We start from the raw sequence: 18,503 nt of genomic DNA on the forward strand, positions 1-18,503 counted from the left end.
CCACCGGAGTGTGGTACTGGGGAAAAACTACACAAAAGTACCAGGCAGATTTCCAAGACAAGAGCAGCTGTTGATTCAGCAAAGCAGGGATCTTTACACATGCAGAGCACTTTTTGTGGTTTTGATTAAGGTCTCTGCTGTACAGCGATCTCTTTGCCACAGTTGTTCTCTTTTCTTCTCTCCTGCTTGGTCTTCTACCACCCTCGCCTCAAACTTCAACATCCCTTACTGCTTTTTCTTTCCATTTAGCTGATTCCTTTTAGCTCCATTCTTCACCCACCCAAAAAGCAGAGATGCCACCTTTAATTAAAAACAAAACCACACAAACACACACCATTCCCTCAGGCACGGAGCCTGCACAGATTAATATGTACATGCACGCAACCTCCAATATGTCAGGCTGGAGATGACAAGGCTGGACGGACACAGGGGACATGGCATCCTGCCTACAAACCTTGAGACTAACACAACACTTAGTGCTGCCGTACAGATCATCTACTCGTGCTCTTTATACCTGATCTCCCTTTTGTCTGCTTACTCTGGTAGGAAGGTAAACTCTTGGTGCGGGGCCTTTCCACAACTCTGTCATCCAGCTCCTGTGACAGCAGGCACTCTTTCCTAACCAGGGGAAGCACTCATCGTATAAGTAGTAAGCAAATTCCAAATAGTCAAAGGCCTTCAAAATTCTAAGACTGAGTTAACAGAGCAAAATGTTTTGAACAATAATAATTTGCATTACTACTGTCAGGTTTAGGAACTCTTAAATGTAGCTGAGCTGGGTTTCCAAGTCCTCTGCTACAAACAAGGAGGAGGCTTAAACACTCTCCTTGTTAAACCAGATCAAATTTCTTACATGGACCTACCTTTCAAGGAGAAGCTTGGGGGCAGCGCAAGAGCAGTTAGGTAATACTACAAAGTGCTGATTTTCCGGGCATGTTGAATTCAAATGCACCGAGGTATCCAGTTTCTTCTTCGGTCAAGCTACCCTGTGTTTCCATATGCTCTTGCTGCACCATCCGAGCCTGCCGAGAGCCAGGAAGGCAGCTCTGCCAAGCCCCGAGCGTTCTAACCTAAGGACTCAGACCCCTCTCTTCACAGCCTTCATGAGGCTGGCTCACACCCTGAGCATTTCTGAATCTTTTGCACTTACTATTGCCTTCTCATTTATTTATTTTCACACTGAAAATAAATGTTCACCTCCCCCTGATTTGTGTGCTTAACCATCTCCAGTTCAAACCCAAAGTGAAAGAGACACATAAAGACACAAGTCCCAGGTCTGCTACCAAAGGGTCCATCACTTTTCATTACCCAGTTCTCAGTGCGCAGAACTACTATTTTACGCTTGTTCTGCACCAGGCGAACAGGCAGCTGCATCACTCACAGCCAACTTCCAGGCTCCCACCCCAGATAATTCCAGCCTTCTTCTCACATCTCTCCCTGTCAGATACTCCTCCTCTGTATGATGCCCACAGACCCATCTCTATGCCCTCTGAGTCCCACTTTTTGTGCCTTAAGGGATGTGTACTTTCTTACACTTTACACTTTCCAGCTCACTTGCCACACATTTTCCTCTTTTCTGCTGTCCCTCACAAGGCTCTTATTTCTCCTCTCCTCATTTTTCCTCTCCCACGGCAACTAAGCAACCATAGTTTTTCTATTGAATAGCCTTGCCAGCACAACACAAAATGCCAACCATTTTGTTGTCTTTTCTCATGAATCTGGTGTTTACCTTGTGAGGAGATTCAAAACACTTTAGCTAGCATGAGACTCGGGTTTAACACAATCAAATGAAATAAGAATTTTTTCAAACAAAGTATCACACTTTCATTGATGGCAGTTTAATGATAATTCACATTCAAAAGGTACTGCTTCTCATGTGGGGGGAAACATGCTTTTACCTCACTAGCCATAACATTATTTGAGAAATGAGAGATCCCCAAAGGAAAGATAGTGATCTCAAAAGTCCTGCAGGAGGGATCTGGAGAAAGTGTCAGGCTGATGTACATGTCTGAAAACACAATCAGATGCATCAACTGAGCTGAAGCTTTTGTCATGGCCATCTATGTCCAGCAATGAAACCCAGATGGCCCAGGGACTGCTTCCAGCAGAGGAAATATCCACCCATGATGTGCCCGAAGGAGATCCATGCCCGCCAGCCACGGAAACTACCACCCGCTCCTGAGCTCCCTCCACTCCCTGCTGCAAAACCTGGTTTAAAATAGCAGCCAGCTGCCACTCTTTCAGAAGGGGCACCAGTAGACATCTCAAATAGCAGCAGATACCTGTGTTTAGCCAATGACATTCACTCCATGCTGTCACCACAGCCCAGGGACAGCACAGACAGACCCTCTGCCACAACTGGGCAGTGCTTCGTACCTCTGAACACCCACCACAGCTCATCCTCTTACCAACACTTTATGAACTGAGCGTGACATTTGCACTGAACTACACCAGGGCATCCTTACAGTTTTGCAGGAAGCTCACCTTAAACAGAAATGCCATTTATATGTATAGAATGGCTCTTTAGCTCAACTTGATTTGTCTTAGATTTTTTTTTATCAATAGCATGATTATAATATCTGGAATGAGGAAAAAGAAAAAACTGCACGTGTTCCTAAAATATTACAGATTGAAGTCTGATGTACTGCTTATATTGTATATAATGGGTAAGATACATAAGTAATATACATCAGTGTAACTACAGTCATTTAAATATCTGGAAGTAAGTAAAGTTGAAAGCCGTAATGAAAAATACATTAGGAGACAAAGACACACACGCCATAAATGGGTCTACAATTCAAGTGGGAAGCACCATAGTGTTATGGGGCATAATTTGAACTGCCTTCTAGTGAACAGACAGTAATACTTTTCAGGTTTACAAAATGTAACAAAAAATATTTTGGGAACTAATAAAAAATACGAGGCTGACAGCCCTGCGGTGCAGCTCTCTGAAGGACAAACATCTTGATATGAAATGAGAAGAGTATAGATTCATAGCATAAAAAACTGCAGGCTGTTAAATTCAGACAAACTGTGATACCATAGAAAAAAAAAAAAAAAACAACCTTTCCCACACTCTCAGTGGCCTCAGCTTTAGCCTGAAGGAAAAACTACTTTTCCTTTTCCTTCAGGGAAAACACTTTTAATTTTCTTGTTCATTCAGTTCTCGGCCTCTGACAAGGGAGTCAAAAGGGTGGCAGTTGCCGAAGTCATTTATTGATTTTCTTGGTTTATTTATGAATGCCAGACATGCAAGGGCCTGTCTTCAAAATTTAGCACCTGGTATTTCATGCCATTAAGCACATTGCCAGGAAGATTAGTTCCTTTCCACCTCTGCGACTTTCACATAACGAGCAAGTTGCCCTCCCAGAAAGTTCATTAAACTTTGGCTTTCATAGAAAGCTCTCAAATTTAGGGCCAGAAAGCTCTCAAGTCTCAGTTAACTTCCATTCTTCTACCAACACATGGGAAGGAAAGCTCTGCTTTAGGCTGAAATATGCACAACAGGAAGCAGAGGGAAAAGTAAAAAGGCACAGTATGAGATCAACAGGACAGTCTTCAAGGGTAATCCCATGTACAATATGTTGCAGTAACCCAACAGAAGGTGACAGAAACCGTGAATCACTCTGAAAAGGTCTTGATTTCAGAGAAATATGGCAAACACTTAAATGCAAAAAGAAAAAATCACACTTGACCATAAATTCTGCAAGGAGAGAGCTGAAAGCATTGCCAAACACCAACCTGTGAAAAATAAAGAGGACAAACTCCTCCATAACACAAAGCACTGCTGTTGCTGCCATTCTCCTCTACATTCTTCCCTCATATTGTTAACTTCATTCATTTTACTTTACCTCAAGGAAAACCCCAGCTTTTTTACTTTTGATCCCATACAGGATAAATACCAGGAAAGAAAGAATCAGACCACCTTGGTTGGATGAAGGAAAGCGCATGGTCTCGTCTGCCACGTAACCAGAACTCCCCAGCTGCTTTTCCACACGGACATGTCAGGGAGAAGACATGTTCAGACAGGGACAAGCTTTGAATTTGCAACATCCCCACCAGAAAAAGAAATTTTACAGGTGAACAAAACTGTAAATTCACTGCTGATTTCCTCAGCTTGTCACTCCAATCACTTCCTGGTGGAAGTTATCTCACGGTGAGTGCTGTAATTGTTTGAAAGACACTATTTTAAGGGAGGATGTTTTGCTTTAAGCTAACATAGCTTTATGAAAAAAATAAATTACGAAGAGATTTAGCTTATAAATGTGAGAGCTTTTAAATTTAAAAAGTACGATCAATATCAAATCATCTAAAAACACAAAATACAGGAATCATAATATGTTAGTGAGGGTCTATATTCTTAGAATAGATTTCTCATTAAAAAATCAATATCTAATTTTGCTCTGAAATATAAGAAAAACGTACTGTGCATTTAATCTCAAGGAAATTTACACACTTTTTACATATACACTATCAGGAACAATTAATACAGCTCTGCAATCTCCACCTCTGAGTGATTATAGTTCCTTTCTATGAGTATAGAGCTTTTCGGAGAAATCAAAATATGCAATTAAGACTGCAGGAAATTAGCGGTATACACAACAAAATGTAATTTTTAAACATATAGATACACTTACAAACCACTAGTGATAAATGGGTTTTGTTTGTTTTCAAAATGTAGGTAGCCATGCCTTGGTTTCACTTTTCTGTTTGCTTGGGGAGTAACTAAACAGCTATTGAATGCATTTGAGGAAAATGTGCTGCTTTCTGCAAAATACAAGACATACAGGGACATATCCCATCTAAACACACTCAACAATACTTAAGTCATACTCCAGTTAACAGATGTGCTTCCAGTGACACTTGTTCCAAGGCAGAGATTCACCCAAGTTAACCAAACCCAACACAAGCGCAATACAATGTTTTGCTGGTCCATGGCAGCAACTTCTTCAGCTGTGTCACCTGTCCCCATAATATGACTGCAGGTAAAACTGTTCCAAACTTTCAGCTCCTCATCAAATTTCACCAAGGTACTCTACATATTTTAAGTGATGCTAAGGAACTAATGTTGCAATTAAAGTCCATAAAACAACTTGTACATATTTCTGTGCAGACTGGTTGCATATTCTTAGGCATGAGCACAAATACACACACAAAATCTCTTCTAATTCTCATCCATAAAGTGCAAACCAATCATCTTGATACTTTGCAGGTGGCATCCAGGGCCAAAATCAATAGAGTTAAACTAGGATGATCTAGAGTTCTCCTAAATACTGTCCTTTCTTCTCAACTGCATAGCCTCAAGCACCATGCACTCCATCAACCAGCTGCCTCCCTGTTCTACATCTATAGCTAAAACCACACAGCCAGCAGAGCATTAAACTGTAGAGCTGAAGTTTGCCATGCAATGTTAAAATTTTTTAAATAAACAACAATATTAAGGAGACTGATCACCTAACGTAACTAAAATACTCATAGATTGTTCATGTCTTTTTACTCTTCAAGCTTTCACATTGTTTTCATCTACATCTGTGCAATTTCATTTAATCAGTACAAAATTTAGTCTCCTGATGTCAAATGTTAAAATGATTCTAAAGTTAATACTGTAAATATGAAAAAGTGCAATGACTTTATTTGGAAAGTCACTTCATATGAAAGGCTAATTAAAAACTAGAGAATAATGAATATAAATGAAAAATTACACTGACTGCTTTTTAGTATATGCAAGTGCTAAAGAAATTGTGTAAAGAAAAGATAAGAGAAAGCTCAGACAGCTACTATGCTTTTTCCAAGACCAATGGAACTCTCGAAAGGAAAGAGTTAGACTAACCAATCATGGCTAAAAACACAACTAAACATTTTCAGTCATCCAGTTCCAAAATGGCCTTTTGTTACATAAACGACTCATCATTTTTCTCAAAAGTCCTATTACAAGTCATTTGATCTGTAGAATATTTCCATGTGATTAATACATGCTGACGCAAATAGCTTATAGTTAAATCTTTAGATTGTTTGCATAGCATAGGACTGTAGGTTTGCTAAATATCTGGAAAGAGAACGATGTATCAATATTACAAATTCCTAGTTTATTTTGAAGCCTTACAGTACATTCAAATACTTTAGAATACAGGTTTTACAAAAATGTACACAAAATCTTCATGAGCAGAGGCTACAAAATGTGTAATGCTTTTTAGGCTCATAGACCAAGCTAGGCTTGTAAAAAAAATGTAGAATCTTTTATTAGGCTTGCTAATATAACACATAGACAGACTTTTGGGTACATAATTTCTTTGATCAATTCAGAGTATGCAGTATTGGTAATTAAGAGAAACGCTTGAGAACACACTTCACACTTAGGTCATTCAGGCATGTGAAGACTTCCCTTAGCAATTCTCAGAACAGAGCGCTCTGTTTCTTGCTAGAAGAGTAGTAGACTTTTCCTCTGCAATATAATAGTACTTAAGCTAAAACAGCGTGGTTGGGCTGTGTTCCATTCATGAGCAATGTCTTAATAAATTTCACATAATGAAGTTTAGAAAAATAACTCTCAATTAAGGACCTTAAAGTAAATAACTGTATTTTGATGCAAGGCATTTAAACCACCATTCTAACTAGAATTTGGTGTTTATCTAAAGCAAAAAACACAGAGAAAATTATTCTTTGGTTACACCCCAGATCTTCAAAATTTCAAACACTTAATTTGCTAGATCCACCACTGTCTTCACTAAAAAGTTTAGCTCCGCCTGCTAAGTTTAATCCTGATCAAAAAGCAACCCTCAGGACATACACTGATCTTCAGTGATTCCCAGAGGGACTAATACAGGAAAGACAGACCAAAAAAAAAAAAAAGAGGATATTTCAAACACTACCCATTTTTATTACAGATATCTGAAAAAATCATACACAGACATGCTTCCCTACCTTCAATAGTTTTAACAATGCTTATCATAAGCTGCACAAAGTCCTGACACTGAAAGTAAGACACACCTGATGCGAACAAACTCAGAAATGAGTGTACAAATAGATTTTCTAATTCAATCTAGAACTGTCTGGAAACAGCTACTCATTGTGCCGTGCCTCTTCATGCCTTTGAAACACCAAGTGTATGAATGGTATTGCGTGTGCCATTATTCTGAAAATTGCAACTAGCTTTTCTTGCCTTCGTAACAGTGCCAGAAAATATATTTGGAACATGGTTTTCTTGTTTAATACTCTCTCTGGACATTAAGTATCTGATATGCAATCAAATTTCGAGGATGATTACTTCAGTTATAAGTACAAAGAACTGCAATGCTACCCTATCACCTTGTGCAAATTGTCTTACCTGAGGAGCTATTAAAGCAAACTGATTGTGGTATTCTTTTCTGCTGTTTGTTGTGAAAACTGAAAATAATTCTGACTAACATTTACTGCCTAGATTCCAAAACCAGGCAACACCATAAACACTGCATAATATTTTACCATTTCTGTGAAGTATAAAAGAAGGGATAAAACAATTGTAACTCTCGACAGATGCAGATATCTGATAAGCTATCGGCATCCTTACAGATCCAATATATGGATCTGACTGGGGTAAATCACACAGCCCTGATCAGGGGTAAATCATTCCAGTAACTGTAAATTATATGCAAGTATTTCCAAAAATCAGAATGAAACCAATCTGTGTTTGTAACTGATTTTATAAGATTTTTCTTGTATGTTTTATTATCACTGGGTTTATTATCACTAGGTTCAAACTCAAGCTTTTTTCCCAAAAATGTAATTTCATGCCAGCATCTACTAATTAAAGCTGGTAGGCCTGGGGAGAAGACAAATGCAGTGGGCACCAGTGGGTAGAGTGGAGGACAAGCTAAAATTAGGTAGGAATTATAACTGGCTCTAACTATTGGCAACCAAAACCGAAATTTTTATTTTGTCATTTTCCACCTTCAGTAACACCTGCATCCCAGCAAGCTTGAATACACAGGCAGCAGCATTTTTAAACAGCCTTTCCTTAAGGTATTAAGTTCAAGTCTTAAAATACTTAGTAACCTCCTGATGAAAGAAGCATGCTACATCTTTGTTAGTTGCTTTCTTGTATCCAAGGATGCAAAAAATTCTTCACATGTCTTTAGAAATAAAAGGGCATTGATGAGATTGAGAATTTCAAGTCTCTCTGAATCTTCTTCTCCTTCTTTTATTTTCCAGAAAAATAACCCATGGAGGGTACTTTAACCCTCTAGAGATGTCATCTCTTCTGCATAATTCCTTTTAAGATCTGGGTTTATAACAACTTTGTACTTTGAGAAGTTCCTGCCCAGAGATCATGTTCTTTCACCCATTCTTTGTCTTCACCCTTCTGCAGGGCACAGATAACGCCCATGAATTTGTAGACTTCTCGGTCAGAAAGCATTAGTGCAATGTCAGACAAAGCCGGGCATGAAGCTTTGAAGGCTTCTTGTATCAAGTGGAGAATCATGTGGTAAGATGCATGCACAGAAATAATGCCCCCTGTATTTCAATAAAACCACTGAAACTGGGGCCAGGAAAGAGCTCTGGACAGAAGCTTGCACTTAGAGCCTTTTGAAATTTCAACATATGCTGTTCTGAAGCCCATGTCTAGAACATGTTCGGGATGTTTATTACTGCCTGTCATCCTCTACCACCTCCTGCTCTTCTATAGCTTTTGAGGAAATTCCCATGAATCTGTTGTCTGCAGACAGTCTCCTGCTCCTGTCTTGGCGGTAAAATGGACCACCAGCAGAAGAGTGTGTCATATAATAATTGCTTTACTACATGACTGCATGCAGTTGTGAATACATTTTTACTAAATGTAGTAGTCTCCTTGGACTACTCAATCCACCTTCCTGCTTAAAAATCACTATCAATTCTCTGAAATTTCCTAAAAGTCATGAAAACCCTCCTTGCAATTCTGAGGTCACCACAGTTCTCTCCTTTGATCAGGACACCTTTCTGGCCACACCTGCCCTCTCGGAGTGGTGAAAACTTGAAGCCTCAAATGCTGTTAAACTCTTTCTGATGTTTTCATTGCCCAAAAGGCAATAATAGTTTCTGCACTGCTCAATTCTCTCTCTCCCTCCCTGAGAGAAGACCTTGGGCAGTAAAGAGAAAGGGGCTGGAAGAAGTGACCACAAGCAACCCTTCCCCTGAATGATTCAGACTTATTTGAGAACACATTAGACACTGATCTCCCTCTTAAGCTTTAAAACATTCAACAAACAGACATGCCAAGTCCTGCATGAGGAGAGGAATAATCCCATGCACCAGTACATGCTGTGGGGCAACCAGATGGAAAGAAGCTCTGCAGAGAAGCAACTGAGGATTCAAGCTGACCATGAGCCACCAATGTGCTATTGCAGCGAAGACAACCAACACCATCCTGGGCTGCACTGGAAAAGGATTACCAGCAGATCAAGACAGGTGCTCTCTCCTCTCTGCCTCAGCACTGGTGAAGCTACATCTGGATGCTAAGCCTAGTTCTGGGCTCCTCAGTACAAGAAATGCAAGGACATACTGGAGCGAGTGCAGCAAAGAGCCACAAAGACAGTTAAGGGACTGGAGCACATCACATAAGGAAAGAATGAGTGGGAATTGTTCAACCTGAAGAACAGAAAGGCTCAGGAGGATCTTAAAAATTTGTACAGATCCCCAGTGGGGAGGAGCAAAGAACACAGAGCCAAACTCTTCTCAGAGGTGCCCAGGGACAGGAACAGAGGCAATGGAAACAAACTGAAACACAGGAGGTACCACAGGAACATCAGGAAACACTTTTTACTGTGAGGGTGGCTGAGCACTGGAAAAGGTTGTCCAGAGAGGTTGTGGAGTCTCCACCCTTAGAGATGTTCAAAACACATCTGCACACACACGGTCCTGGGCTACTAGCTGTAGGTGGCCCTGCTCTGAGTGGGGGGTTGGACTAGACAATATCCAGACTCCTGCAGTCTTCCAGGACTAAAATTGTTTCACCATGGATCTGTATACTCAAGTGTCAGGACCAGAGTTGGCACTGCCAGGAAGAGGTGCAAGCCAACATTCTAAGTTTGTCTGGGAGATTCTAGGGGTTTAGACCACCCATGCACACAGTAAGCAACCTGGACTCTGCTCCCTGTTCCACCACAGAGCCTGAAACATGGTGGTTCCAAACCCCCTTCTGTACAAAGGAAGAAAGAAAGGTTTTCAAGCAGCAGAGGTGAGGGCATCCTCCATTCCTCCTGCTCCACTCCACAGAAAGTGAGATTCATGGGACAATGGAAACAAGAAGCAAGAGGGAGTCTGATGCAGAAAAAAAGTGTCTTGGTATTGTTTATTTTATCCTTTAATTCCTTGGTGTCAAATGTACAACCAGTTCCCAGAAGTCTTGATTCCTCATTTTTCTTCTCAGTGAGATTAAAGATAGGCTTTAGATTCTTTATCCTAAAGAGAGGAAAACGACAGACTACCTCATGATGGCCCCTTGACTCTTGCTTTTACTTCTACAAAGTGGCCCCATTTCAATAGAAGGGATGAAGAATGATACTACCTCTCCCTTCCCTACTCTTTATGGAAGGACAGTTACTGTCAGGGTATTTATAGCATCCAGGCTAACAAGGTCTTGGAACCCTACTTCCTTACTTTGCCCATAAGTACTACACAAAATAAAGATGGCGCCAGCTGCCACTGTGTTTTGAGCAGTATTCAAGGTTTTCTGACAATGTTAGGTGTGGTCCGAGTGTTAGAAATGGAAAGGGAAACAAACTGTCTCCATGAAACTGGTTAAGAGCACGTGTCCTGGCCAGCCTGTTAATCTTCAGAGTTACAAAGCTAGTAGTTCATGCTGGAAGCTTCCAGATGCACACATAGGGGTTATCTTGCAATCTCTGAAACAGATTCTCACCAACTGCAAGTCACTTCAGGATTCGGCAGCCCCAAAAACCGAATAGCTCCAATATCCCTGTTGATTCTAGAGATCTGAATTCTACTAAAGTCAAGTTTGTGTACCACACTAGATGATCAAAATAGGATGGCAGGATGAATTTCTCCCTAATTATTAACTGCCACTCCATAGCAAATTCTGAAATAACTGTCTTAAGATCTGGGAAGGTTTCAAGTACCTGCTAGCATCTCTACTGAAGCTACTCAATCAGAGTTACAAAACTACAAAGAACCTCCTATGTCTCTGATTTAACCTTCCTACTATTCCCACTACCTTGGCAAAAAATCTCTTTCAGAGTCTTGTTAAATCCCATTAGAAGTGTAGTAAGAGCTTTTGTCCCCACTCAAATTTGCTCCAGAAAATGACTGCCATGGTAACTAGGAACCTTCTTCAAATTTGTCGCCAAATTTATCTAAGGATGACTTATAGCTGTTCTTCCTTTGGTAAGCTACTGTTACACCAGGGCTGGAGAAGAGTACTTTAGCTGTCCCAATGTGAGGACCCTTTGGGCTGTCCACAGGAGAACAGAACTGGAATTCAACCAGCTGTGTTTACAGCTGCCATGGTTAGCACTTCGTACTTAACTAACCAAATCAGGTAAGACACATGATTGCACATAAACTCCAGCTTAAGTACACACATATAAATACAAACAGTTCTGTGCTTTGTCTGTTATTGAAATTTGCTGTATATTAAATGGGGCTGTTTTACTTCAAGGTACCTTGTAACCACAAGCAATATAGTTGTTTCAGGCTATCCAGTGTTTGAATGCACAACCTAAACTTCTAAACTATTTTTCCTTTAAAATGTAACAGTGCCTGTCCCCTACATTCTAGGAAGGCAGTCATCGCTGTGACAACAGCACTTTGAGTTCAGCACTGAGTATCAATACGCATTACAGAGGTACTGTATTAGTGTCAGCTCTTTCAGAGGGCTTAAGCATATGACTACATAGTTTGTGACTCCCAACCAGGCTTAGGTATAAGACAGACGGCAAGCAATTCAGTAGCCAAGGCAACCACATGCTCTTACCCTATATGCCCTGGATGCACAGGAACACCCAGCTGTTCAGGTGCACCATTACTAAAAGATTTTGTAGACTGCACTCAAGGTGTCTCAGTTTCTACTTAGTGCCAGATAAGCATCGAAGTGCTTATGTGGATTTGAGTCTTCATCGTCATACAGCAGCCTGGGGTTGCACTTCACTGCACGAGGGCACAGGCATGCTCTCAGGAGTACCTAGTCACACCATCCCCATTACAGCACAAATGCAAAACCCATCTTTGGATGTAAAGGCAATTTCAAAGCAATTGCCTAATGTTGAAGTGCTCCTCATGCCAAGGTGCAACTGTTCATAAAAAAAAAAAGGCAAAACAGGAACCTTCACAAAAGGCCTAACTCCTCAACACGTTCTTCCAAGGTATTCAACAGGTCATAGGACAGCAGACTGCTCCCTTTCCACAAACGCCACACAGCAATTTGAACTCTGATATGGGAGGGGTGAGGGGAGGGCGAGGTCTCTGCCACTGACCAGGTACACCTAGAAATAGAAAGTCACACTAGCCAGTGCAAGTTGCATGTCTCTACCCCATGGGTGTGACAAGCTCCTTTAGCCCCAGACTGCTGAAGGAAACTCAGCAGGCCAACAAACTGGCAGATCAGGCAAATTCCTGGAAAGAACCGAGCAGGTGGTATCAAACCGAAGCATGCATTCCTGTCACTCTCCAGTGCAAGCAGCGGAAGCATCGCGTTGTCCGCAGCCCTGCTCCCCGGCTGGCAGGCTGCAGTACATGCTGTGTCAGCAGGGACTGGCAGAGAGGGTTTACAAGAAGGGCTTTAGCTCAGAGTCAGAATCAGGGCTCAGGAGGACAGGAAGATACAGATCAGAGGAGAGGCACATAGCCTCTTTTCCGATGATCCTAATCTCTTCCACTTCTCCTGAAATCCATATAGTCTATTCACAGAAACCCCTCACATTCCCTTGGATCTATAATTTTATAAGCATCATGTGAAGAATACAGTAGTTTAACCAATAATTCTTCCCACAGTTTCCTGCCATGAGGAGTTCTGGAAAGGAAAACTGCCAAGTACTGTTTTAGTAACTTTTACTGCCAAGTATCAGGACATCCAGAACAGGAGAGAAATGCTGCACCTTTTTTAGCCCTTATGATCCACGACACAGCACGTATCCAGACGCTGATCGGCCCAGGTAGCCCAGTTTGCAACACAGATCAACTTCACTTCCAGGAATTATTACAGATGTGCGTGTGGGTGTTACAGACAGCAACATTTCTCTGTCAGGTGGTTTTAAGAGAAAACTGGTGGGTATTTTGCTGAGACATTTGGATAATCAGAAAAACTTTTACTGAAAGTAATAGTAAGGGATGGTGACAAAACACAACTTTTACAATATAGCTGTGTCATCTGGATACCACCATTGTACATTTGTAACAAACCTCTACAAAGTTATGGAAGTAAATTCTTGTCTCAAAATCCAATCTTTTAAAGGTTACTTTCCAGAAAGATGTGTCTAACTCTTGTCCAATAGAGGAAGTAAGTGCTCAGCATACAGAAAAGACAAACAATCTCGCAAAATCTAGTGGCTCTCTTGCAGATTCAAATCATAATCCCTATGAAAACTATTTGCTGTGATCTAATTTTTGAAAACTAACAATATAGCTGAAGTGAGTATACACGTTCGTAAGTTTCCCCAATGTATTTTTTATTAATTTCTGGCTCTTTATTTAAAGAATTAAAAAATCTATTTAAAAATGACAATTTCTCAGACCAATGGAGAGCCTGGACTTCTATTCCCATGATATGAAAGAACTGTTATAAGGAAATAAACTTTTAACTCTGGGTATCACAAACCTCTGAAGATAATATAAAGTAATTTAAAGTTGAATTCACAAAGCACAATTTTTGACCTCTTCTAAAAATCATGTTTAAAGTGTCCTAAACTCATTTAGTAAAACTACTGAAGATTCCCATAATCTCACAGAAAATGAAGTGTCAGTGCAGAATTCAGAAATACCAATACCTCCATTCCATGTTAACAAGAATAGGGCTGAGAAATTACCATCTCTACCAACAAAAGTTCATTCTTGCAGAGACTGTAAGATTTACAGTATTGCTCTTCGACATCATCACAGAGACAGTCATCTTCTTCATGGAATAAAAGCTAAATATTTACAGGGAAGTAGTAGCGCTGGAAGACAAGGAATGGAAGGATAAATGTAGTTTATGGCCTTTGAGCTACTCCTTTATTTAATTTTCTTTTGATAAATAGAAACTGAGGAGGGATCCTTTGCTTACATTTCCCCACATTGACCAGCACACTGCATCTTCACAAACGTTTCAACCACCCCACCTCGGAGACCAGCCACACCCCAAGTGCAATGAACAGCAACAGCAAGTGGAACTCTTCATCTTGGACCAAGATCCAAACACCATGCTCCCAGCCGGCTCCTTGGCAATACACAGCACTAGTGGCTGGGCCTCAGTACCCATCGTTGCAATCAACTCTAGTAGCCCCTGTAAAAATCCAGGGTCAGGCACCAACAGGAAGGGACAGAGACAGGAATACACCAAAACACTGTCCCAGCTTCACCACGCACAGCACATGGGGCTGAAACTGGGAGCCTGCGGGGCTTTAGTCTCTCCATTGGTCAGAGAAAGCCAGGGTGAAGAGCTGGCACCCGCGTCACTCAGGCAGGTATTTCTGACACTGCCCAGATCATGTCACACGTTCAGAGCATCCCTTCCAAGCACAGGTGTACGCGCCCAGAGAGGTAAGAATACACCTCCCGTGGCAGGGAGGGTCTAGGTAACGTCAGAGGTTTGCACTATTCCAGTCACCTCTCGTACTGTCTCCCCCTCACAGCAAACAGGCCTGATGGGTAGTCAGAAGAGGAGAAACCCTGATTCTCCTCCACAGGCCAGAGCTTCAATCTGTTTATTCTCATCACTCGCAGCAGGCAATTTGGTAACGTTATGTTTGAAGCCTCCTATTGACGGAGGAGGCTAGAAAATGTGGTCACGTGCTGTTTGGCAAGGATGCGTGGGGGGATGAGAGAGAAAAGGTTCAAAAGAGGCTGTGGGGACCTGGTTTCCAAACATGGCACCTACACACACCCCGCGCTCCCCGCACCCCTCCCCGTGCCGCCGGGAGCGGAATAAACCCGCTCCTCCTCCGTCCCGGCAGCACGCACACACGCACGCTTCCCCTCCGCAACGAGCAGAGCGACTAATTGCATTTCTTTCCTAATTACGAACGTCCTGCTGTCCCCACAGCGAGCTGTCTCCCCGCCCCTGCCGTCCCGGGAGCCGGCGACGGGCGGGCCGGAGACGGCGGCGGGCGCACGGAGCGGGTGAGCGGCGGGGGGCGGCAGCCGCCTCAGCCCGCGGTGGGCGGCAGCGGAGACCGAGCCAGGCGGGGGCAGCACAGCGGCCGCGGAGGCTCCCGCAAGCAGGGAAACCCCACCCAGCGGCCCCTCCTGACAGAGGCGGGGTTTTGGGGACCCCAAAGGAATCCCACCTCGCCCCTCACCCCCATGGCGGGGTTTCCGCCCGCCCCTTCGCCCGCCCTCCGCCGCTGGCTCCCTCGGGGCGGGGAGGGCCGCCGTCCCGGCTGTGTTCCGGGTTCCCCCCGCAGCTCTGCCTCGGGAGGAGCAGCTCGGGATGGGGGAGGAGGAAGTTGTGGGTCGGGAGCGGAGCGGGACCGGGGCTCCGCAGCGGCAGCCCGGTGAGGGTCCCTGCGGGGCGGCCCGGCGAGCAGGGTGAAGCCGCTCGGCCCCGGGCACCGGCCGGCTCCCGCTGTGGCAGCGCCCGCTCCCGCCCGCCGGCGATCGGCGCATGAATGAGTGGCTGAATGAATGAATGACTGGCGTCTGCTTACTTGAGCATGGCCTCTTCTTTCTCTTCCTCTTCTTTCTGCCGGTCCATCACTGCCATGATAATGTTCCTCTCCTCCTCTGTCAGGTGGCTCAGGTCAGGCAGCTCCTGCATCGGGGGGGGCACCGTGGGCGGGCGAGGGCCGCGGGGCCCCACCGAAGAAGACATTTTCTTTCCGCCTCTCCCTTACACCTTCTACCTTTGCACGGCAAACCAAGCCAGCCTCTCCTCCGCCCCCTTCACACTGGAGTCCTCCGAGCAGCAGCAGCCGGCAGCTCTCTGGCAGCAGCGGAGGAGGCGGAGACCCAGCCTTTCATGGTTGCTTGCATCCACCCCGACCCGGCTGCTGCTGCTGCTTGCTCCCTTTGTTTCCGCGGCTTCAGAGAGCTCGGGGGCTGCCGTGCCGCCGCCCGCAGCCCATCCTCCCGGCGGTGGGCGTGCGGGGCGGGGGTGCCGTGGCGCGGAGGCTCCCGATCGCCGCTGGCGGGCTGCGTGCGGGCGCGGGGGGGGCGGTACGCGCCGCGGGCCGGCCGGGAAGGGCGGGTGCTGCCGCCGCCGAGATGCTCCGCCGCTGCGAGCCTGGCGCTGGGAGGAGGGAGGGAGTTCGGTGCCGGTGAGGCGGAGTCCGAGGCGCGTCGCCGCTGCCTCACGGGCGGCAGCGCTGCCTGCCCCTGCCGCTGCCACTGCCCATGCCGGGGACCCGGGCTGGCTGCGCCTCTCCCCGCCGCCCCCCTCGCTCGTCCCGCGGCCGCACGGTCACGGCGTTGGTCCCGGCACCGCTGTCTTCCTCACGCCCTCCTCGACATTTCCGCACCGCAGGTCGAGGCCGCGAGCTCGCCCAAGTCCCGCCAGCGCTGCCGTCTCTCCCGAGGCAGGGGCAGCCGTGGGACGGGCAGCGGCGGGGGAGCCGCGCTGCGGACTGGCTGCGGGCTGCCGGGGGAGCCCCGGGCTCCGGTGCTGCAGTCGCTCCCTCGGGTGTGAGCCGTGCCCGCCCCAGACCCTGGGACTCCAGTTGCAGCCCCCTGCCTTCAGCCAGCACTGTCACCACTCGACCGTCCTTTCCTCGGGGTCCCACACTTCTGCATTTTTTTCGTATGCTTCTTACACCCAGTCAGTGTCATGCTCCCCACATACCTCCCATGGGGGTGGCAAGTGCTCTTAACTCCCCTGATTTATCAGACTCTTATTTTCACTGCTATGACCCCCCAAGACTGGCCATGAGCCACGCCACAATGCCAGCTATTAAACTGAGGAGATAGCACACAATGAAACCCAACATCACTTCCAGACAGAGATAGCTTGCCTATCAATTTCCGATCTACCAGCTCTAATCAACTTGATTTTGTGTAGCTGGTAATGAACACAGCAGCCTGTCTCTTCAGGAGATCATCTGCATGTAATCCACTGGCCAGAAACTCATGCCTATAGCTCTGAACAGTCCATTGCTCAAATGCGTGCCTGTCAGTGAATGAAGTCGCTCAGGCTCCTTAGAAATACAAAGCTGAAATATAGAGAAAACTTTCAAATAAAATGTGAACTATCACTAGCACACACTGACATTTAAGACCTCTCAGTCACGCTTCTGCCGAGGTCACAGCATGAAAACAGCTCTGGTTTCTAGAGAGATCGTCTGATGGGCACAAACCAAAGGAAAAAAAAATCTGTGTTGACAGTGTTCAATGCTTCTTGCTGCCAAGCTTGCCAGGTTTGGAACTGGGAGAGGGACCAGCTTTCCGCCAGCCACACTAATACCTCTCACACAAATTTTGAGAGCTGTGAACCTTCGTGACCCTTTCAATTTGAGAGGAATTACCATGGCCATCTGCTTGTGTCCCCTCAAGAGATCTTCTGCAGGACACAACTTGAAAACACAAATTAAAAAATAATAATAATAATAATAAGCACTACTGTGACCATCAGAACTTTTGAGTGATAATGTCCAAGTTCAGCTCAGAAAGTGAAGTCTCTCAGCTCTTCCAGCACATGAAGAAAACTGAAATGTGAATGACCGACAGATGGCTCAGAAGAGATTAAAGTGGTGTTAATAAGCAAAGCACTTTGAATGGCTGGTAAATACCATAATGTCACACTCAGTTAAAGACACAGACCCTCTGCTAACTTGTGTGGTGATCTGTCCTAGGGCCTGGCCATGTTATTACTGCTAGATGTAATCCTTCTAGCTAAGTACTAACAAATCAATAAAATCACTTCCCGCCATCTGCAGCTGGCAGGGAAGACAGCCTTCATGTTACAGGCTGATGCTAAAGAATTTAACCGTTCATTTCCAACAGGCAAAAATATGGCAGCCACCTCAGAACTGAAGGAAGCAAGACTGAAAATGACAAGATGATGAGAGGAAGCTGAGGTACCACCAGATGTTTACTATCAGAAAAAACTAAAACATGCCATGACTGGAATGGTAATGCTAGACACCATGATTCTGTTGTTACAGGTATCCTTAGGTAGCCCACACCCCTTCATATAATTTAGGCCTGCACATGCCATGTAAAATGTGTAGCTCAAGTAACTGCAAGAACTAATTCACTAGGGCCACTGCCCTAGTCATTGGAAGAGTCATTGCTTTAAGCACAACATAACCAAAATATTAGAGGTCTGAGACCATAAGACCCAAGTCCATCCAAGATAATTTTATGTAGAAAATATTACATAAGGTTGAGTTATCCTACCCACCTTTCTT

At 44.5% G+C, this 18,503-nt stretch overlaps 1 protein-coding gene across 49 annotated transcripts in view; it reads right to left on the reverse strand.

The window, feature by feature from the left end:
* Positions 1–16,665, reverse strand: part of RIMS1 (regulating synaptic membrane exocytosis 1) — a 316,668-nt gene extending 300,003 nt beyond the window's left edge. For 11 of the 49 annotated variants that reach the window (XM_065835642.2, XM_071806908.1, XM_065835639.2 and 8 more), the window contains exon 1: positions 15,810–16,533. In XM_065835642.2, coding sequence (XP_065691714.2) covers positions 15,810–15,973 — 164 coding nt within the window. In that variant the 5' untranslated portion in view covers positions 15,974–16,533. Of the gene's footprint in view, positions 1–15,809 lie in introns of all 49 variants that reach the window. The other 38 variants (XM_071806881.1, XM_071806874.1, XM_071806876.1 and 35 more) reach the window with 13 other exon arrangements.
* Positions 16,666–18,503: the final 1,838 nt, after the last annotated feature.

Source organism: Patagioenas fasciata, chromosome 3 (genome assembly GCF_037038585.1).
Source record: "Patagioenas fasciata isolate bPatFas1 chromosome 3, bPatFas1.hap1, whole genome shotgun sequence".
Taxonomy (NCBI): Eukaryota; Metazoa; Chordata; class Aves; order Columbiformes; family Columbidae; genus Patagioenas; species Patagioenas fasciata.